We start from the raw sequence: 23161 nt of genomic DNA, 5'->3' as shown, positions 1-23161 counted from the left end.
ATTCCTAAAACCAGGAACTCATGGCTCTTGGAAAGAGCTATCTTAATACAAGAAAAATGTGCAAAAGAAAAAAACTTAAATAACTCAATCCAAGCATACAAGATTAATATTCTGTCAGAGCAAGAACACTTGGTTTTGGATTTCTCCCCTCCTCTCCCACCCCCCACCCCCCACCTCTGGAATATTCCATCTGCTCAAGTACCCAAGATAAGAGTTACACAGATCAGGGCAGAGGACTGGGAAGGATGAAGAAAGATAAAAGGGAAGGAAGTCACCACTAAAGAAAAAAATAAAAATAAAAAAAGGTGCAAAATTGATTACCTCAGTCCTCCTTTATCTACCCCTGGGCTCCTGGGTTAAAGACATGTGTGCAGCCAAAATATAGTGTAAGGAAGAAAAACCCAACACGTCCCCTTCTTGTCACAAAACCCAAATGTGAGCCTCAGATGGTTCTGTCTGTCCAGAGGGTGCTCCCTCCAGGGAAGGGGGCGGAGCAGGTCAAGAGCACAGTCTCCAGGGCAGCAGAGGTGTGTGGCGGCTGATGGTGGGGGGCTGCTTTCCCGCCCACCAGAGGGCTGCTTTTCCGCTGGTTGGTGGTGCTTCCCATCCCCTTCCCCTCCCCGAAGGCAGACATTATAGCTGGAAGCCCTCCATAGGGGCCTCGGGCTGCTGGAAGATGAATTGCTGTTGCGTTTCATCCACTTGGGGAGCCAGGCTGCTATCATCATCTTCTACGCCAAAATAGTGCTCAATGAGGTCAAAGGCCTTCTGGTAGATTTCCTGGTTCTCATGGCTCTGGAGAAACTCAATTTTATCCAAGCCTATGGTGGCAAGAAGGAAGGAGGGAGAAGAGTAAAGTTTGAGTGCTTTGCCATGGGCTTAAAAGTATCTATTTTTCTTTCCCTGAGGTATGTTGGTGTTTACAAACACAAGTAATACGATCGGCTTCTCTTTGGCCTGGAGAAGGAAAGCTAAGGTCTTTTCCAAAACTATACAGCCCAATGGAAAGAAACCAAAACGCCGGTTATAAACCAGAGGTTCTAGTTCTGATTCTGTGTTTAACTATCTGGATGACCTGGGCAAATCATTAGCATCTCTGAATCTCTTAGAGATAAGTGATAAGTCAGTCAATGTAGTATTTCTTGTTGGAACTTATTGGAACTAAGCTGAAAACATACCTCCTAGTGCCTGATTCTATTATCAATTCTGGATCTCCATTTTTGCATCTGTACCATACCTGCTTACTGGGTAGAGCCTATCAGAAAGAGAACTGATCTATTTCCCCTCAGAGGGAGAAGAAAATGGTGGGTTATAATCTTACATTCAATGATGACATTCCACCCCCACGCTCACATATGTATACTACTACTTTGGAAGTCAGCAGTAGGTAAGTTCTGATCTAAAATCTATCAACTTAAGGCACAGAAGAGGCTGGGGAGAGGGCACATACCATAGGCTTCCTCAATGAGGCCACAGTAGGGATTGACCCCTGAGCCACTGCGCTTGCCCTCTTGTTCTCCAAGTCGAAGGATGTTCTCCAGTCCATTGAGGGCCACTTGCACAATCTTTGAATCCATCACAGTCAGCAAGTCACAGAGGGGTTTGATGCAGCCCAGTGAGACCAGGTACCTGCAGGCCGGAGAACAGTAAGTTCTACATTAATACAGGACATGGGAGGTGCTAGGCAGGTGCTGTGGAACCTGTGGGTCTCCCTCATACTTGTCAACACTTTCAGCAGTCCTCCCTTCAGAACAACCCATCCTTTATCTCAATCTCCCCACCCTCCAGTACTCTTGGTCCAGTTCATTTCCACGTGGAAGGCTACATTAGATTGCTCCTAATCTCTAATCAGTCTCCTTGCAGCAATATCACCACGTAAAAATTTTCAGTTCAAGTTTTATAGGTATGATAATACAGACCTGCTACAATTTAAATTCTTACCCTCTTTTTCTAGCTTCACCTCTCATTATTCCCTTTCAAGAACACTACATTCTAGTCAAACACGTACAGATCTCCAGATTTCCGATTCTTGTACTTTTCCTGTTCAAAAGACCTTTTACAACCCTATACTTACCTTTTCCCTAGGATTTTATATATATGGAAAATACTCCCTTTTGTAGGCTACAAACTGAGGGCAAGCACTTATCTATTTCCCACCACTCCTAATATTGGTAATGGAAATGAAAATCAAAGAGCACACGCACTAGCTGTCTATCTGCTTCTCCTAAGTATCACTCTCAAAAATGATTTCCCAGGGCCTCCCTGGTGGTGCAGTGGGTTGAGCACTGCGCCGTGAAGCTGTCCACAGCCTCTGCAGTGCAGAGCAGGTTTGATTCCCGGCCGGCCAGGGAGATTCGCACATGGTGAGACAGACCTCTCCTGTCCCGCTCATTGCTCCCCTCAGCAGTGCTTTTGGTCCATCTGCCTGTCAGTTCCCTGCTCTGTCTCTGGGGAATTCTCTCACCCTCCTGCGCCTCTGACTGTACCCCAGCTATTGTATAAATAAAAAAATAATAATAAAGCTTTAATAAAATGCATATAAAAATTAATATTTAAAAAAAAAATATTTCCCAGAGTACCTGCTTCGAATGAGCCATAGCGCGGCTCTCTTTCACTTGAAAGATAGTTAAGAAGTACATCAATTTAAATTCTCAGGAAGGCAGGAAATGGTAGATGTCTGTGTCATGGTTTTTTATTCTCCAAGAGAGATAAAGATACATAGTCCAAAGGAAACTATTTTAGGTTCTAAAGCCTCTCTAGCTGTTTGCCAATTAAACCCTATTGTACCTGGACAAGGGCAGCCCAACTGCAGGAAAAAGTAGTTTAGAGTTTAGGTGTAAGCCATGAACCCAGAGGGAAGGTACACATATCACTCAAGATGATGGAAAGGGATGTACCTGATCTGCTCAGGGGTTCCTCCTGAAGTGGCATTAGTGATGGCCCACGCTGCCTCTTTCCTTGTACGGAACTCTGCTTTCTGAAGAATTTCAATCAATACAGGAAAGATGTTTGCATCTATGACAGCCTAAGAACAGAATTTGGGGGAGAAGGAAAAAGTAAGTTGCTCAGGAAGAGAAAGCAAAACCAGTCCAAAAATCAGCTAAAATTTAAACATCTTCCCCTTTCGATAAGTCCTTCTTTGCTTTTCCCATATAGGAAAAAGCACACACTAACCCTAACTTATAAAGGGAAATATTCTTTCTTCTAGTAGCAAATATCCCACAACCTTTCCTATCCTTCCCATCTGCCACTGCCCCACCTCCTTGTTCTACCTGTATTTGAGCCCTGTTGCCAGCAGTGATATTTGAAATGGTCCAGCAAGCTTCCTTCCGGATTGACTCCTTTGGGCTACTCAGCAAATGTAAGAGGCAAGGGAGGGCAGAACAGTTAAGAATGACCTGGAACACCAAAAGTACAGGTGACAAAAAAAAAAAAAAAAATTAGATAAACAACTTAATCAAAATAAAAAACTTTTGCATATCAAAAGATACATCAACAAAGTATCAAAAATTAACACCCAGAATATATTGGGTTGTCAGAAAAGTCATGACATATTTTTTCTTTGAAAACATAGAAAAAAATGCATCATGACTTTTCCAACAACCCAATATATAAAAAACCTTTGCAACTAAAGAAGTTAAACAACCCAATTTAAAAAGTGGGACTTGGGGCCTCCCTGGTGGCACAAGGGGTTAAAATGCAGCACTCTGAAGCTATCTGCAGCCACTGCAGCAGGAGTTCGATTTCCAGCCAGAGAGGTGACCCACATGGTGGAGCAGACCTCTCCTGTTTGGCCCACTGCTCCCCTCCGTAGTGTATTTCAGTACATCTGCTTGTTCTGCTCCCCACTCTGTCTCTGGTGAATCCTCTCAGGCCCTGCATCTCTGGCCTGCACCCCAGCTCTTGTATGCATAAATAAACCTTTAAAAACAAAAACAAAACTACGTGCTTAAAAATAAATAAATAAATAAATAAAAAGTGGGACTTGAGTAGATTTCTCCAAGAAAGATATACAGCTGGATAATAAGTTCACAAAAAGATGTCAAACATCAACGATTAAGGAAATACAAAATTATGGTGAGATAACACTTTATACTTTTAGGGTGGCTACTATAAAGGAAAAAACAAAACAGAATATACACCATTATGCAAAATGGTACAATGGTTCCTTAAAATACTAAACATAAAATTACCAGGAGGGAAAACAGTAATGATCCAGTAAGCACACTTCTGTGTATATAATCCAAAGAGTTGAAAGCAGGGTCTCCTGATACTGGAGGACCACTGTTCACTGTGGCATTATTCACAATAGCCAAAAGATGAAAACATGAATGGTGTCCATCAACATAAGAACAGATAAACAATGTGTTCTACATATATAGTGGATTATTATTCAGCCATAAAAATGGAACGAAGGTCTGACACGCGCTACAATTTGGATGAAACTTGAAGATATTATGCAAAACAAAATGAACTGGTACAAAGGCCAAATATATATGATTCCACATACAAGGTACCTAAAGTGGTTAAACTCATTCTTTTTTTTTTTTTTTTTTTTAAAGATTTATTTATTTATTTATACAAGCACTGGGTACAGTCAGAAGAGAGGGAGGGTGAGAGAATTCACCAGAGCCAGAGTGGAGAGCAGAGCAGGCAGACTGACGAAGTACACTGAGGGGAGCAGTGGGCGGCAGGAGAGGTCTACGCCATGTGGGACCCTTGCCCAGTGGCCGGGGATTGAACCGGCATTGCGAGGCTGCGAGCAGCTTCGCAACCCAGCACTCAACCGCTGCACCACCGGGGAGGCCCAGGTTAAACTCATTCTTAAGAAACAGAGAGAAAATAATATGTGGCTGTTGGGGGCGGAGGGGAAGGAGAAATGGGGATTTATAATTTAATGGGCAGAGTTTCAATATGAGATGAGAAAGTTCTGGATCTGGAAGGTGGTAATGGCTGAATAAGAATGTGAATATACTTGATGCCACACAACTGTACACTTAAACATTGGTTATGACGGTAAATTTTATGTTATAAATGTTTATACCTGTGTGTGCACGTGAGTATGCTTGCACGTGTGTGCATACACATACATACACACACACTGCCCCAGAAAGTGTGTGGGTTTTGAGTGAAATTACTTGTAAAAAATTTGTCAAGAATCTTACAGAATTATGCCAATTACTCAAGACCCAAAAAATACCCAGATCTCCAGCCTTTGAAAAGAGGAACCCTATTTGCTGTGCCCTCACTAGAGATGTTATTAACATGAGATTAATAGGAGCTAGTGTCCATGGAGCCTATAGATGTAAGAGGCTAGGATGAGGCTCTTAAAGAGACCAAGACCCCAAAATCATTAGCAATCATCTTACGATCTCCCAAGGAGTAAATCAGGGTATACGATCTAAAGTACCCAATGAATGATGATTTATATCCAATTATAGAAGAAATGAAAGAAAACCAAATTGCCTATGATCATATTATAAAGAGGCAGAGCTGGAATTTCTGATTTAAGCCCACGTTTTCTTTCCTGCACCATGCTGCCTGCCAGCAGGAAGAAAGCCTTGATAGGGAAGGGTTTTTGTCTGTAGAGTTTTCTCCTCCTTACCTGGGTCTGGATGTCATCTCCGGTGACGATGTTACCCACGGCTCTCAGGGCAGGAGAAGCCACTTTGTAATCATTGTGCCTACAGAGGAGGTAGATCTGATCAGTAGAGAGCCTAGTATACCTATACCATATTAGCCCGCTGACCACCAAGGCTGGCAGCATTCCCTTGGCTCCAAACCTTTGGATAGGGCAGCTGACTGCAGTTTTCTGAACATTAAGTAGTTTCAGAATCTATGCCCTTTCTAACCCAGACCACTCACATTAGAAGCTCTACCAATCTCCGGCAGACTCCAGAGTCTATGACCGCCTGTATCTTTTCATTGGGGCCATCGGAGAGATAAGAAAGGGCCCAGCAAGCATCTGCCAGCAGGTCTGAGTCGCTGCTGAAGAGTAGGCGAGACAGCACAGGCAAACAAGGGGAGACCTGTAGGGAGCAAAGTGAGAGGGATTTAAAAGGGGACAGGATGACAGCAGCTCCACCACTAGTGGAGTTCTAACTAGTTCTCACTAGTTCTAACATTGCTGCTCCACCCCTCCAAGTTATTCTAAGCCCTGGTGGGTTCTACTACAGTAAATGCTTAGGCCTACCTTTTCACATTACCACCCAGGCACATGAATTCACCTACTTCAGTGACAATCACCTCTTTCAGCTTCCCATGGACCGAGACTCCGAGGTTCTCCCAAAGACTTAAACCCCCATATAAAAATGCCTGCATATAAGCAACTTGCCTACACTCAGTTCTCTCATCACTCAGTTCTCTCACCTTTGCAAATTCTGGGGGCGGGTTCTTCCCTCGGCAGAGGTTTGACAGGGCCCAGACTGCATTCCGTGTCATTGTCAGTCGTGTGGACTTGGTAAGGAGTCTGAAGGAAACAACAAAACCAGATCCTAAGCTGAGACTCCCTTGGTATAGGGCTGCTGCCAAAGAGCCCCAGGAGAAATCTAGTCAGACCACAAAGATTGTAGCAGCCTCATTATTCCCTCCCATCTAGACCCAAGTTAAATGAGTATTTCTGGGCCAGCAGGCCACCCGAAAACTTCCAGAGATTAAGTTAATCTGTGGCTAATTAACACCATGGCAGTAGGAATTGATTTTCTGTGAAGGGTGCAAGAAACCAAGTGGTAGCCTATGAGATTCTGGTCAATGAAGATCAGTTCATCCACCTGTTTTGGTCTAGCTGTAGTTCTATCTGTGGGCAGGGAGAAGGCTCCAGATGATCTTTCATAGAGTCTTTATCTGTGGTTTACAAGGGAGTTTAATGTGCCCATGTGTAAACCCCTAGCAAATCAATGGATTCTGTAGAGAAGATTGGATTTTTCTAGATGGTTCCAGAAAGCTATCCCTTACTTCTCTGGCTCAACAATGATGTACAGATGACCAACATGAGATTTTACAATACGATGAAGAGAAGAAACACAAGATTCTTTCAGTACAGGCCAGTGGCACAATCTTCTTACTGTCAAAAGATATCTATCTTTTACTTTGGGAATCAGAATGCAAGTTTAGCATTTTTGTATTTACTCATCATCTTAAGGTAAGCTGCCCCCAAGAGAACTGCCACAAGGCTACCTTACAGAGGCAGATGCAGGTGATCCTGGTACAGATGATTATAATTACTCACGTTAACAAAGGATTAAGGATGGAACAATTCAAGACGTAATCTCGGCAAACGGAGCTGTCTCCAGCTATGTTTCCCAGTGCCCAGACTGCCTGAAAAGGGATGATTAAACTGTTACCCACAGAGCCTAGTAGCCTCTGTGAATAGTTTCTGCTCACAACTGCAGAGTGAGCACTCACCAACAACCAGGACTAAAACCAAAACAAGGCCTGAGACACATTCAACACACTCAAGTACCCTTCTTATTGGCATCCTTATAAAGTACCTGCTTTATGGGGCCCTTTCTTCTGAGTTTCTGGTTCAGTGGGGAAGACAAGCCCATATATATTCTGTAGCCACAGAAGCTAAACCAAGACTCCCCTCCTCCCACCTCTCAAAAAAGGGAGAAAGTGCATTCTGTGGCTTCATAGTACTGACCTCATAAGTAGTAGAGGAGAAAAAAATCCCATTACTTCTCTACTTCTATCCAGCAACAAAAATACAGTGGAAGAAATGGAAGATGTCTTTGCTCTATGATCTGTAGGTACTAAAAAATACTATCTCTCACACTAACAACCAGTTCTTTGACACCAGTTGTGTGTGCCCAACAATTCTAGTTAATTCTGACTCAACTCAACTCCTAAGAGTTAGTGCAGATCCTACAAGATAAAAAGGGCCCACTTTAGACCTGCGAAAGATTACTTCAGATACCGACTGCAAGTCCCAGGAACCACCAACTGGCTATAAAAGTACAGGTTCTTTCAGTCCCCTCCACAGGTCCCATAATTTAATTTTTTAAATTATTTTGTAAAGATTTATTTATTTATGCATACAAAAACTGGGGTACAGGCCAGAGGTGCAGGGGGGTGAGAGGATTCACCAGAGATAGAGTGGGGAACAGAACAGGCAAAATGGCTGAAATACACTGCTGAGGGGCACAGCGGGCGAGGCAGGAGAGGTCTGCAGGGCCATGTGGGTAGCTCCCTAGCCAGGGATCAAACTCATGCTGCAGTGGCCACGGACTACTTCATTGGCTGCATCTTAACCCCTTGCACCACCAGGGAAGCCCCACAGGTCCCAAAATTTAATAGAACAATTATAATCAGGAAAATTTACTTACAATTTTACCAGCTTATTATAATAGATGCAACTCAGGAAGAGCTAAATGGAAGAGAGGTATAGGGCAAGGTATGATGGGGTGAGGAATGGGGTGGTGCAGAACTTCCATGTCCTTTCCAGACATACCACATCAATGTATTCCCCAACCCAGAAGCTGCTGGAATCATCTCTAGCCCCCTAATATCCTTTGGGAGGCTGAGGTGGAAGGTTGAGGTTGAGAGTTCCCACCCTGTAATCTTATGTTTGGTCTTTCTGATGACCAGGCCCTCATCCTTAGGCTCTCTAAGGCCCTATCCCAAATCATTTCATTATATCATTGCAGTGTATTTCAAAAGGGCCCATTATGAAAGACTGAGGGTCTCCCTGGTGGCCTAGGGGTTAAGTCTCAAGACGATCACTGCTGTGGCCTGAGTTCAACCCCCAGCCAGGGAGCTAATCCACATGGTGCAGCAGACCTCTCCTGTCCTGCCCACTGCTCCCCTTAGCAGTGTATTTCAGTAAAATCCACCTGTTGTGCTCCTTACTCTGTCTCTGGTGACTCCTCTCACCCCTTGCACTCTGGCCTACACCCCAGTTCTTCTATGCAAAAATAAATAAGTAAAATAAAATTATTTATTGACTTGGCTTCTTAAGAAAAAAAAAAAGACTGAGAAAATTGCAAGGTTTTCAAGATCTTTACCAGAAACTGGGGACAAAGGTGAAATAATCTTTATGGTACCACAGAAAATTAAGCCAAATTGAAGCATTACCTGTTCCTGTACATCTTCAAAATCTGAGTTAAGCAGCTCTATAAAAATGGGGACAGCCCCTGCTTCAATGACAATTTTGGTCTGCTGGGAGGTTCCAGAGGCAATGTTTGTTAGTGCCCAGGCAGCTTCAAACTGAAAGTGAGATTAAACCATGATTAAGTGTTGATTCTAGCCAGAAATACCATGCCCACCAGCTGGCTCATAACAGTAAATTTCGTCCCCCTGCCTGAAAACCAACCAACAAATACAAGTCTTTTCTTCTCCCTGATTAAGATGGAAGGAAGAGGAACCAGCAGTGATGTAACACAATGGGAAGACAGAATCGGGCTTCAAAGGCCGCAGGCCCAGTCCTGTACTACACAGCACCTGTGAGTTCTCTGGCAAGTCCTGAGCTTCCCTTTCTTCATTTCTGAATGGACCACCCTAAAGTCCCTTTTCAGTTTAGTTTCTAGTAAATTACAGTGGATTTACTCATCACATTTCTGAGAAGAGAGATCCAGAAAGGTTAAATGATTTACTTCAGGTCACACAGGTATTAGACATAGACTAGATCTCTGATTTATAATTGAGCAATATGTCACATTCTGGTATTTTTCCCTTGAGATTGCTTTAGGAAAAAGATTTTGGTTCCCTTATTTGAGACGAAGACCTCCAAGGCAACTGGTAGCTTTCCTTAAATGTTTCCTGTTATTACTTGCCTATTCCTGAGAGATGTACCTGCAGAAATATCCTACTGCAATTTCTTGGAAGGAGGTCCTTCGCCTGGTACCCGTCCACCCCAGGCTCACCTGTAATGTACAATTCTCATTCCTCTTCAGAAACTCCACAAACCGATCCACGACTCCTGGAGTGTTGATGACTTCATCTATTGGAGGACTAGGCTCTGAGAGAGGAGAAAAGAGAAAGGAGAGGAAAAGTCAGAGAGGCTTTGACGGATTCATTCACTGGGATCAGCCTACCTTCTTCCCTAGATACTCCTGACCATGCTTATAAACATTCCTACTCCCTTCTGGTGAGGTGGTTTTAACAATAGCTGATCATCTTTGACCATTACACTATAGTTAGGATCTAAAGAATAAAGCCATACTATCTTGAGGGTGCTAACCTTTGATTCACTGAACCTAAGCAAGTCATAAAGGAAGGGAGACAAGGCATGAGTAACTCTAGTCTAAACATTTCCCCTCGAAGATCATAATTTTTTTCTTGGAAGGACTGCTTAATATACCAAGGCAAGAAGTATTTTCTGAGACAATGACCAGTGAGCTTATAACAATGCCTGACACACTGTAATGTTCAAAATGCTCAATAAATGTTAACTATTGTGACAAAAAGGGGAGGGGACATTATTCCTATCATACATCAAATATTTATAGAGCATGCACAATGTGTCACAGCTGTATGAACTGAGAACACAACAGTGAATAAAACCAAAAGTCTCTGCCCTTATAGAACTTATACCCTAGTGAGAAACATTCCATTATGTCAGAAGGAAGTGAGTGTAATGGGAAAAACAAAATAGGTAAAATAAGAACAAACAATGTAAAGAGATTAAAAATGTATAATGTAAAGAGATTAAAAATGCTGAGGGTTGGGGTATGGCTTGCAATTTTATTTTTTATTTATTTATTTAATTTTTATAGAGGCATGCTTTATTTATTTGTTTTGCTGGTTTGTTTGTTTGTTTTTGTTTATACATGCACTGGGTACAGTCAGAAGCACGGGAGGGTGAGAGAATTCACCAGAGCCAGAGCGGGGAGCAGAGCAGGCAGAAGGACCGAAGTACACTGCTGAGGGGAGCAGCGGGCGGCAGGAGAGGTCTGCGCGCCATGTGGGACCCTCCTTCAGTGGCCGGGGAGCAGCCGGGGATCGAACCGGCGCCGCAGAGGCCGCGTGCAGCTTCGTAACCCAGCGCTCAACCGCTGCGCCACCGGGGAGGCCCTGGCTTGCAATTTTAGATAAAGTGTTAGGGTAAGTTTTTTTTTCGTTGAAGATTTATTATTATTATTTTTTTAAAGAGTTTTTTTTAAGATTTATTTTTATTTATTTACTTATTTTTTAAAGATCAGTATTCTTTTTTTTTTTAAGATTCATTTTTTATTTATTTATTTATACAAGCACTGGGTACAGTCACAAGCGCGTGAGGGTGAGAGAATTCACCATAGCCAGAGTGGGGAGCAGCGCAGGCAGAAGGACCGAAGCACACTGCTGAGGGGAGCAGCGGGCAGCAGGGGAGGTCTGCGCGCCATGTGGGACCCTCACCCGTGGCCAGGGAACAAACTGGCGCTGCAGAGGCTGCGGGCAGCTTCACAACCCAGCGCTCAACTGCTGCACCACAGGGGAGGCCCTGAAGATTTATTATTATTTTTAAAATTTTATTTATGCATATAAGAACTGGGGTGTAGGCCAGAGGTGCAGGTGTGTGTGTGTGTGTGTGTATACCAGAGACAGAGTGAGGAGCAGAACAATTGGGTCTACTGAAATACACTGCAGAGGGGAACAGCAGGCTGCGCCATGAGGGTTGGCTCCCTGGTTGGGGACTGAACTCATGCCACAGTGGCTGTCGATAGATTTATAGCACTGAGACTTTAACTCCTGTGCCACCAGGGAGGCCCCCTTAGGGAAAGTTTTATTGAGAAGGCAGGACTTGATCAGAGAAGTGAGGAGGTGGTCACATAGTATCTGCAAGTAGAGGATATCAGGCAGAGGGAACAGATCTCCAATAGACAAAGAAAAAATATGTCTGGTTTATCCAAGGAACATCAAGGCCAACAGGGCTAGAGCAGAACGAGTGAAGGGGAGTAGTTAATGATGTCAGTGAGAAGACTCAAGAGGCTAACTCATGTAGGAACTCTCTGGGGGAGGACCAGGCCTTGTACCTTTGGAGAGCAGTTTCCGGAATTTCTGTGTGGTTGCTAATTGCAGGTCAGAATCATCAGAAAAGAGCATCTCCACCATCTCTCTTGTGATTACACTCTCCTAGAACATAAAACAGGTTCAAACCTTTGCAAACCAACACCAGAGTGAGGTATGAGCACATCACCTTGCTTGACATCCTGCTTTCTACAGACTGGAGGGCAAGAAGATGGGATAACAAACAGGCTCAGAAGAAGGTGTTTAATGAATGGCTACAACACGACAGGGCATCTGAAAGTGATTCCTGACCTGCGACAACCAACCAAATGCTTCCCCTTAGGTATTTCCTTAGGTATCTCCTTGCTGATTCCTTATGCTGACTAGCTACAAGAGGGCCCATGGAAGAAAGAACCTGCATAGTCTCAGCAGCAAAGTTTCCAGAGGATATGGACTGTCTAATTTCTGTTCTGTAGAAGTGGTACTTCCCAAGCTTAGTCGAAGCACAGGCAAGGGCCTTACCCCAGTGGTAGAGCTCACATAGGAATCCATGAGGAGACTATCGAACATGGCAGCTTCTTCATTAATCAACTCCACATTTCTCCTTTTAAAAAGCTGAAAATAAAGAGATAGTGGTTAAGGGCCTCCCCTGGTGGCGCAGCAGTTGAGCACTGGGTTGCGAGGCTGCCTGCAGCCTCTGCAGCGCTAGTTTGATCCCCGGCCACCGGCGAGGGTCCCACAAAAAAAAAAAAGGATAGTGGTTAAGACCACTCACTGAAACAAAGAAAATAAACAATGACCCAATGTAACTGTCAAGGAAATGCCAGCATTGGTGAGAAAATGCCACGTTTAATATACTAACATAGAAAGATACTTAAGGGCTTTACTTTGTTACTTTCTAATTGTTTACATTTTTTTAAAGAGCATTTTTATAAGCAAAATGGTCTTTAAAGCTATCTATGCCCCTGTGTATGCAAGGTGGTGGGTATAAAAGGTTTTGGAGGAAAGGAATAATGGTAAAGCAAGAGGGTGGGCAGAAGCAGGTTATGTGACTGTGTCTAGATCTGGGCAGGGCACCAATTAGATGTGTGGTAGAGCACAGGTGAAGAGACTTTAAGGTGAAGAGACTTTAATATAGACTCAGACTTTAATATAGTCTCCTATGGAGACTTACAATGAATGGGCTCAAGAAACAAATATGGCAGCAAATGAAACTCTTATTAAAGGGTCAGGCTTGGAATTGGGCCTTGAAAGCCCGGCTTAACACTGAATATAGGGTGAAGAAGATATGAAGCAACAAGGGCCTAGATCTAAAATGCCATGTTAAAGACAAAGATGATGTCTAATTTATCCTAAATAATGAAAAAGGAATAAAGGGTTGGTTCTCTCTCAAAGTTTTCAACATTTTTTTACAACAAAGAAAGCTGGATGAGTGGCCCACAGAGTAAAGCTACTTTCCGAAGGGGAAGGGGAAGGTGTAAGATGGAGGCCAACCATCATAGCTGGATTGTTTCCCTGAACAATATGTTTCAGAACATTCCACTTGTTGCTCCCGTTAACCCACTTGTTGTTCCCGTTTCTGTTTCCGGAGCTGAATGCCCTCCTCTTCTCTTCTTCGTCTCATTTCTTCAGGATTTAGGGCATTATTCTTATAGCTTTTCATTCGATAATTGTCTTTCCCTGGGCTCGCCATGGTCTCTAGAAGAAGGGAAAATACAAATACATTGGCAAAGGCTCTTAAGAAGACAGCATTTCTTTTTCACTGGGCCTGTGTCTCTACCCATCCTCCCATACTTGGAGGGGATCAGACCTCCAGAAAGGAGGCCTAATAATCTCAATAAATGCAAGTGATCTCAACAAATGCAACACACACAACCTCCATTAATCATAAAAACTTGTTAAGGGTGCTTTATAGCAATTAATATAAGCATAGTAGTCAAATGTGGACTCCAGAACCAGATTATGTGGGTTTCAAATGCTTCCATTCATTAGTTATACAACATCCAACAAGTTACTTTAACTTCTGTGCCTCAGGAACTCATTTCTAAAATGGAGACACAGGGCCTCCCCGGTGGTGCAACGGTTGAGCGCTGGGTTGCCAAGCTGCCCACAGCCTCTGCAGTGCTGGTTCGATCCCTGGCCACCAGGTGAGGGTCCCACACAGCGCGCAGACCTCTCCTGCCGCCCACTGCTCCCCTCAGCAGTGTATTTCGTCTGTCTGCCTGTCCTGCTCTCTGCTCTGGCTCTGGTGAACTCTCTCATCCTCCAGCGCTTCTGACTGTACCCAGTGCTTGTATAAATAAATCTTTAAAAAATAAATAAAATGGAGACACAAGAGTTCCAATTTCATAGAGATATTATCAAATAGGTTAATATATATGAAATACTCACAATTATGCTTAACATATGGTGAACGCTCACAAATTATGATCATTTCCATTACAAATGAAACCTGCTGTATGCTTTTTCCAATATATCAAATATATTTAATCTAGCTAGGTGAAATACATTATAGTATATTCAATTCAGTGGAATACCATCTATCTTTCTTTAATGCTCCATATAGTCAGCATCTATTTTTTAAATTAAAAAAATTACATAACATTTGATATATACAAAAAGATGAAACCTATATTAAGTTACCAAGCAAAACAACACAAAAAACCCACCAGCAAATCTAAGAGCTAAGATGTTATCAATATGCCTGAATCTACTTGCTGGCTCTTCCCCACATCCCAAGCTCCCCAAGCCCACTCCCACACCAACCAAAAGAAAAACTGCTATCCTGAGTTGCCATTATCTTTGCTTCTATTTTTATTAATCACATATATAAATACACACACACACACACACACACTACCCCTAAATATTTCACTTAGCATAAAGTCCTTAATGTTCTTTCATGTGGTCGTAAATGGCAGGGTTCCTTCCTTTTGTGTGTGTGTGACTGAATAATTCCATTGTTTAAACATACACCATATTTTCTTTCTCCATTCATCTGATGGACACTTCATATACAAGAGTTCCCTTTCTCCAAATTTTCACCAATACTTATGTCTTGTCTTTTTGATAATAGTCTTTCTAACAGGTATGAGATGATATCTCGTGGGTTTGATTTGCATTACCCTGATGATTGGTGATGCTGAGCACCATTTCATGGACCTGTTGGCCATTTGTGTGCGTTGGGAAACAATGTTGATTCAGGGCCTCCCTGGTGGCGCAAGGTGTTAAGACAAAACCTATGAAGCTGTTCGCAGCCTCTGCAGCACGAGTTTGATTCCCGGCCCCCGCCAGCCAGCGACCATCCCACATGGCACAGCAGACCTCTCCGGCCTTGCCCGCTGCTCCCCTCAGCAGTCTACTTCAGTCAGTCTGCCTGTTCTGTTTCCCACTCTGTCTCTGGTGAATCCTCTCACCCCCCCCCCCACACCTCTGGCCTGAACCCCAGCTCTTATATGCATAAATATTTTTAAAAATGTCGATTCACATCCTTTGCCTGTTTTTGATTATCTTTCTTTTGCTACTGAGTTTTATGAGTTCTTTATATATTTTGGTTACTAACCTTTTATCAGATATATGGTTTGCAAGTGCTTTTTTTAAAAAAAAAAAAAAGATTTATTTATTTATGCATACAAGAGCTAAGGTACAGGCCAGGGATGCGGGGGGTTAGAGGATTCACCAGAGACAGAGTGGGGAACAGAAAAGGCAGGCTGACTGAAATACACTGCTGAGGGGAGCAGTAGGTGAGACAGGAGAGGTCTGCTGCGCCATGTTGGTTGCTCCTTGGCTGGCTGGGTATTGAACTCGTGCTGCAGAGGTTGCGGATTGCTTCATAGTGTGGTGCTTAACCCCTTGCGCCACTAGGGATGTTGTACTTTGGGGGTCATATCTCAAAAATCATTGCAAAGACCCAAGGTCTATTTTCCTATGTTTTCTTCTACAAGTTTCATGTTTTTAGGTCTTATTATTATGTCTTTATTCCATTTTGTGTCAGTAATAGCTTAGTCTTGACTTTCCAGAGATTCTGCAACAGTCTACAGATCATACCTTAGAGAAGAGCCACTCTAGAGAATAATTACTGAGTTTTAGGCAGGTAAATGTTAAACTTGAACACTTAGTACCATTTTGTCTTCTAACATAATGCCAACTTACACTAGTTTAGCAATATATGATAGGTTCCTATTGATGTTCAGTCCTACTGCTTGCAATTCTCATTTGGTCAATTACTAAGTAAAATAAGGCATTTCATTGAGATAATGATGTATTACACAGATTACTTAAGAGGTTAGATTTCATGTTGATTAGCCATCCATATGTTTCTCCTGTGAAAAATGTTTGAGTATTTTTCAGTTGAATTATTTTTCCTTTTCTTATTGATTTGGAGAAAGGGAATCTTCGTATACTGTTCAATTTTCACTTTCTGGAGTTCTTTAACAAGTTCTTTTTTTTTTTCTTTTTAAAAAAGATTTATTTATTTATGCATACAAGAGCCAGGATATAGGCCAGAGACGCGGGTGTGTGTGTGTGTGTGAGAGGATTCACCAGAGACAGAGCGGGGAGCAGAACAGGCAGACTGACTGAAATACACTGCTGAGGGGAACAGCAGTGGAGACAGGAGAGGTCTGCTGCGCTATGTGGGTTGCTCCCTGGCCGGCCAGGTATTGAACTCATGTCGCAGAGGCTGTGGATTGCTTCACAGTGCAGTGCTTAACCCCTTTTGCCACCAGGGAGGCCCATTCTTTAACAAGTTCTTAATTATAATGTAGTTAAATTGTTCTTTTATACTTAGCTTTTCCTCACTGTTTTGTTTAATAAATCCTTTCATGTTCCCAAGGTCAGAAAGATAACCTCTCGTCTTCTAGAAGTTTTAGAGATTGCCTTTTACATGCAAGTATTTCATCTACGTGGACTTTATTATATGTCCATAATTCCCTGTGAATAATCAACTGTCCTAGCATAGTTTACTAAATAGCCTTCCTTTCTTACTATCCCATTCCTGTCAATTTGTGGAAACAAAAAACTTAAATAATACAGTTGGAGGATGCATACTTCCTGATTTCATAACTTGATTCAAAGCTACAGTAATCAATGCAAGTGGTACTGGCACAAGGATAAACATATAGATCAATGGAATAGAATGGAGAGTCCAGAAATAAATTCACATATCTATGACCAGCCAACAGATTTTTTGACAGGGTTCTTAAGTCCATTCATGGGATAAGAATACTCTCTTCAACAAATGTGCCAGAAGACTAGATTTCTGGGTCCAAAAGAATGAAGCTACCCTACACCACATACAAAATTTAACTCAAACTTATCCAACAATTTATTTTATTTTTTTTTTTTAAAGGTTTATTTATTTATTTATGCAAGCACTGGGTACAGTCAGAAGCGCGGGAGGGTGAGCGAACTCACCAGAGCCAGAGCGGGGAGCAGAGCAGGCAGAAAGACCAAAGTACACTGCTGAGGGGAGCAGCGGGCGGCAGGAGAGGTCTGCGCGCCATGTGGGACCCTCCTCTGGTGGCCAGGGAGCAGCCGGGGATCGAACTGGTGCTGCAGAGGCCGAGGGCAGCTTTGCAACCCAGCGCTCAACCGCTGCGCCACCGGGGAGGCCTATCCAACAATTTAAATATACAAGTTAAGGCCAATAAACTCTTAGAAACGGGTAAATTTCTATGATCTTAGATTTGATAATGGATTTTTAGCTGTAACATCAGAAGCACAATAAGAAAGTGAAAAGACAACTTAGAGAATGGGAGAAATTATTTCCAAATTAATTTCTGATAAGAGTTTAATATCCAGGGCCTCCCTGGTGGCACAATGGTTGAGCGCTGGGCTGCAAAGCTGCCTGCAGCCTCTGCAGTGGTGGTTTGATCCCCAACTGCCGGGCGAGGGTCCCACAAGGCACGCAGACCTCTCCTGCCGCCCGCTGCTCCCCTCAGCAGTGTATTTCGTCAGTCTGCCTGTTCTGTTCCCTGCTCTGGCTCTGGTGAATTCTCTCACCCTCCCGCGCTTCTGACTGTACCCAGTGCTTGTATAAATAAATAAATAATTTAAAAAAAAAAAAGAGTTTAATATCCAGAATATGTAGAGAATTTCTACAGTTCCATAAACAACTCAACTTTAAAAACAGGCAAAGAATTTGAAGAGACATTTCTCCAAAGAAGAAACATGATGACAAACATGCACATATGAAGCTGCTCAACATAGTCTTGGCAAATGCAAATCAAAACCACAAGAGATACCACTTTATACCTACTAGAATGCTGTAATAAAAACAAAACAAAAAATAATCCACAAGTGTTGGCAAGATGTGGGCAAACTAGAACCAGTGCACTGCTGGTGGTCATGTAAAGTTGTGCAGCCTCTGAAAAACAGTTCCTCAAAACATTAAACATAGTGGGGTAGTGGGAAAAATGAAACATTAAATTACCACATACTTATACTTAGTGTAAGGATGACTCTTGAACAAAATGAAACAAAATGCATGTATATACTAATATGTGGGATTTCAGTAAGTGCAGTGCAGTGCAGTACTATAAATGTATTTTCTCATGTTTCTCCCCATCATTTTCTTTTCTCTAGTTTATTGTAGAATACAGTATATAATATACAATATAATACACTCTGTATGTAATATACAGTGTATAATATACAAAGTATGTGTTAATCAACCATATTTTTTGTTTAAGATTTATTTATTTATTTAGATAAGCGCTGGGTACAGTCAGAGGCGTGGAAGGGTGAGAGAATTCACCAGAGCCAGAGCAGAGAGCAGAACGGGCAGACTGACAAAGTACACTGCTGAGGGGAGCAGCGGGCTACAGGAGAGGTCTGCACGCCATGTGGGACCCTTACCCAGCAGCCAGGGATCAAACCGGCGCTTCAGAGGCTGCGGGCAGCTTCGCAACCCAGCGCTCAACCAGCGCCACCGGGGAGGCCCTAACTATATATTATTTTAAGGATTATGGTCAACAGCAGGCTATTTGTTAAGTTTTTGGGGAGTCAGGGTATTTGTGGATTTTGAAAAAAGAGAAAAAGGGGCTGGCATACCAATCTTCCAGTTATTTAAGGGTCAAGAGTAAATGAGAGGTTTTTAGGGATTGGGGGAATTATGGCTTAATGGGAACAGAATTTCTATTTGGGGTAATGAAAAGTTTGGAAGTGGGTAAGGGTGTTGGTTGCACAACATTGTAAATGCAATTAATGCCACTTAATCATATACTTTTTTAAAAAGATTTATTTATTTATGCATACAAAAGCTGGGGTATAGGCCAGAGATGCTGGGGGGTGAGAGGACCCACCAGAGACAGATTGGGAAACAGAACAGGCAGGGGAAACAGAGGGGAGCAGCGGGCGAGGCAGGAGAGGTCTGCCTCTCCATGTGGGTTTCTCCTTGGCCGGCCGGGGATCGAATTCGTGCCGCAGAGGCTCTGGACTAGCTCCATAGTGCGGTGCTTAACCCCATGCGCCACCAGGGAGACCCTTAATCATATACTTAAAAATGGCTAAAAAGGTGAATTTTATATTTTACCACAAACTTTTCTTAAATTGTAGTAAACCTCCAATTAAGTGGCATAGAATCTATGTCTGAACTGCTTCTTAGATTTTGTTTTTATCTATTTGTATTCATTCACCACATATTAACATACTGACTATATTTTATGTTCACTATATTACTAGACTTTCTTATTTTTTATGTTCCAGATGTTCTGGCACTTATGGGCTTAACAGACATAGGGAGAAACTGCCTCTACAATGGCTAACACCTAAAGATAACTTGCTAAGAGCATGCCTTTGATATGCGAACTAAGAGATTCAGAGCCCCATTTTCTCTACCTGGTTTGTAGACCACAGCAGGTGATATTCCTCTGCTTTAATCATTCCATGGTCAGTTAATAGGCAACTACAGTCCTAAGGCCTCTGGAATTAATCAAACTATCTAATCCTAAACTGTTTATTTACTCTGCTGCGTTGACTTTCCCTCAGAATGAATGGCTCTAGCCTAAACTTGAGCAGTGTGTTAACTCGCTCTTTGAGACCTGTGAATGTAACAAATAATAAACTTCTTCCTTTCAAACCTCATTCTTGTATCCTCCTGTAGCTGCAGTGACTTTATCACACCTTACTCAATATTTACATTTTAAAATAATCAAACACGAAACAAAAACCCAACAGCCAAAAAACTCAGTATTTAAAAAAACTGGTAAAAGCAAAGCTGACTGTGTTGCAGTATAAGTAGAGGAAGTCAGACCAACTCCCTGTTTTTATAGTCATTTCTCATCTAAATTTCTGATGTGAAGCAGCAACTAAAATTATTACAGGGCCTCCCTGGTGGCACAAGGGGTTAAGCACAGCACTATGAAGCAATCTGCAGCCTTAGCAGCACGAGTTCGATCCCCGGCCAGCCAGGGAACTACCCACATGGCGCAGCAGACCTCTCCTGACTCCTGCGCTGCTCCCCTCAGCAGTACACTTTGGTCAATCTGCCTTTTCTGTTCCCCACTGCTCTGATGAATCCTCTCACACCCCGCATCTCTAGCCTGTACCCCAGCTCTTGTATGCATAAATAAATCTATAAGTGGTTCAATCCCTGGCTGCTCCCCGGCCACCGGAGGAGGGTCCCACATGGCGCACAGACCTCTCCTGCTGCCCGGTGCGCCCCTCAGCAGTGTGTTTCGTCAGTCTGCCCGTTCTGCTCCCCACTCTGGCTCTGGTGAATTCTCTCACCCTCCCGTGCTTCTCACTGTACCCGGTGCTTGTATAAATAAATAAAAATAAATCTTTAAAAAAAATAGTCTTCAAAAAATAAATAAATAGATAAATAAATAACAAATCTATAAAATAAATAAATAAAATTATTACAAAAAGGAAATAAAATAATAGGCACACAGAAGGGGACAATTAACAAACATTGCCCTCTTTTTGAAATGGTTGGAATGCTGGGATAAGAGTTTAAAAAGAATTCTTCCACAGATAAGATTTGGGCTAAGGGTCTCCCTGGTGGTACAAGGGATTTAAGCACAGCACTGTAAAGCTATCCGCAACCACTGCAGCAAGAGTTCATCCCCGGCCAGGGGGCTACCCACATGGTACAGCAGACCTCTCCTGTCTTGCTTGCTACTCCCTTCAGTAGTGTATTTCAGTCAGTCTGCCTGAAATGCCGATAACCCCTGGCATAAATAAATAAATCTTAAAAAAAAAGATTTGGGTTGGCTCTTCAAGATCACCTAGGGCACAGGGGGTAGGGGGGAGTGAAAACTGATAAGGAAGCATACAAATATGGGGGGGGGTAGTCTATTAAGAAACTATGAAAGAAAGAGAAAAAGAAAGGTTGGTGAACTGAATTCTGGAACTAGAGATAATGAAGAAAAGACATTTCAGAAAAGGTACCTCTTGTCATTCCGGAAAGTAGACTCAAAAACTAACAGCGGCAGCAGGGTCTTAGAATGCACAAGTCTTCACCACCCAGTAAAGTCCAAGTGAATTTATTGTTTGAAAAAAAAAAATTCCAGGGGCTGTGATGACTTTCCTTTGGGGATCCCTGATTACCCCCATGCATGGCGAGTAACAGACAAGGGACAGATTCCTAAAGGCAGCATTATGGATGCTGTCCCCCATTTCCTGACATATGGTTTTTCATGATTGAGCCTAGGCTCTCCAAGAGGGACTGTTCCCTCCTTGGAGCAGAGCTGACAGTGAAGCTGGAAAGAGAATCAAGCTGTGCTTCTTTAGTAACCATGGTTACAACAAACTATCACAAATATTTGCTTGTGACTTCACTGGAGAAGCCAGTCAGGGAAGGTTAGATTGGGAGAAGGAATAAGTACAGAAGCACATCTGGAATCAGCAACCAAAGGAGGGCAGGACTCTACTTCAGGGACCAGTAGACAAAAGGGCTTTTTTTCATGATATTCCCTTAGTTGCTGCAGCTCAATTAACAATTGGTTTTTAGAACCAAGGGACTAGCAATAATAATATAAAATAGGTATGGGCCCTGTTAAGGCCTGAATTGTGTACCCTCACCATTCATATTTTGAAGTTCTTTCTCTATACCTCAAAATATGAATATATTTGGAGATAAGTCTTTTTTAAAAAGATTTTATTTATTTATGCATATAAGGGCTGGTGGGCAGGCCAGAGGTGCAGGGGTGGTGAGAGGATTCACCAGAGACAGAGTGGGGAGCACAGCAAGCAGATCTACTGAAATATACTGCTGAGGGAAGCAGTGGGAGAGGCAGGAGAGGTCTGCTGCTCGAGCTGTAGTAGCTTCATAGTGCTGAGATTTAGCCCCTTGTGCCACTAGGGAGGTCTCTGAAGATGGGTTTTTAAAGAGGTAACTAATATTAAAGAAGATACTGGGGTAAAGCCCTAATCCAATATGATTAGTGTCCTAATGAGATTAAGAAACAGAGGCACGGTCTCCCCGGTGGCACAGCGGTTGAGCGCTGGGTTGCGAAGCTGCCCGCAGCCTCTGCAGCTCTGGTTCAATCCCCGGCTGCTCCCCGGCCACTGGAGGAGGGTCCCACGTGGCATGCAGACCTCTCCTGCCGCCTGCTGCTCCCCTCAGCAGTGTACTTCGGTCCTTTTGCCTGCTCTGCTCCCCGCTCTGGCTCTGGTGAATTCTCTCACCCTCCTGCACTTCTGACTGTACCCAGTGCTTGCATAAATAAATAAATAAATCTTTAAAAAAAAAAGAAACAAACAAAAAAAAAGAAACAGAGGCACACAAAAGAAGAACCAGGCCCATGTGTACAAGAAGACAACCATCTATAAACCAAGTAGAGGTCTCAGAAGAAGCCAAATTTGCCAACGCCTTGATCTTGAACACCGTTAGGACTGAGAAAACAAATTTCTTTTGCTTAAACCACCCAGTTTGTGGGACTCAGTTATAGCAAGTGAATGCATCTAACTGATAGATGAAGCACCTGAATCACAGGAAATACACTTAGTGAGTAGCAAGACTACAATATTTTTATCAGTGGTATGTTTAAAATTTTGAGGCTCATAAAAATTTTTAATTATGCCATTGTCTCTGATAAAGTTACGCTATATAGAGCCAGCTATGCTGTGTATGGATGAGATATTACAGCTTTCAAGCTTACAAGTGCTTAAAGCATCCCAGACAGTGTTGGTGGCTCTAGGACTTTGCAAATCAAAGTCTTTGTTCATGATCAATGTCTGAAGAAATTAACAAGCAATCTCTTAAAGGCATCTTCTTAGAAGAACCCAAAAGAGT

The 23161-nt window shown here is 42.7% G+C and overlaps 1 protein-coding gene across 1 annotated transcript in view; it reads right to left on the bottom strand.

Annotated features, from left to right (window-relative positions):
• Window positions 1-633: 633 nt before the first annotated feature.
• Window positions 634-23161, bottom strand: part of KPNA6 (karyopherin subunit alpha 6) — a gene marked incomplete at its 3' end in the record, with an annotated part of 41739 nt that continues 19211 nt past the window's right edge. The window contains exons 2-14 of the mRNA XM_084241877.1: window positions 13487-13620; window positions 12445-12537; window positions 11949-12048; window positions 9861-9955; window positions 9073-9204; window positions 7229-7317; window positions 6370-6469; window positions 5866-6029; window positions 5606-5684; window positions 3273-3398; window positions 2898-3025; window positions 1451-1629; window positions 634-821 (exon numbers count right to left, since the gene is read on the bottom strand). Coding sequence (XP_084098003.1) covers window positions 634-821; window positions 1451-1629; window positions 2898-3025; window positions 3273-3398; window positions 5606-5684; window positions 5866-6029; window positions 6370-6469; window positions 7229-7317; window positions 9073-9204; window positions 9861-9955; window positions 11949-12048; window positions 12445-12537; window positions 13487-13620 — 1607 coding nt within the window. The remainder of the gene's footprint in view (window positions 822-1450; window positions 1630-2897; window positions 3026-3272; window positions 3399-5605; window positions 5685-5865; window positions 6030-6369; window positions 6470-7228; window positions 7318-9072; window positions 9205-9860; window positions 9956-11948; window positions 12049-12444; window positions 12538-13486; window positions 13621-23161) is intronic.

Source organism: Talpa europaea (genome assembly GCF_964194135.1).
Source record: "Talpa europaea genome assembly, chromosome: 9".
In the NCBI taxonomy this organism is placed as follows: Eukaryota; Metazoa; Chordata; class Mammalia; order Eulipotyphla; family Talpidae; genus Talpa; species Talpa europaea.
The sequence above is the reverse complement of the archived record's forward strand: the minus strand, read 5'-3'. Positions and strand labels throughout refer to the sequence as shown.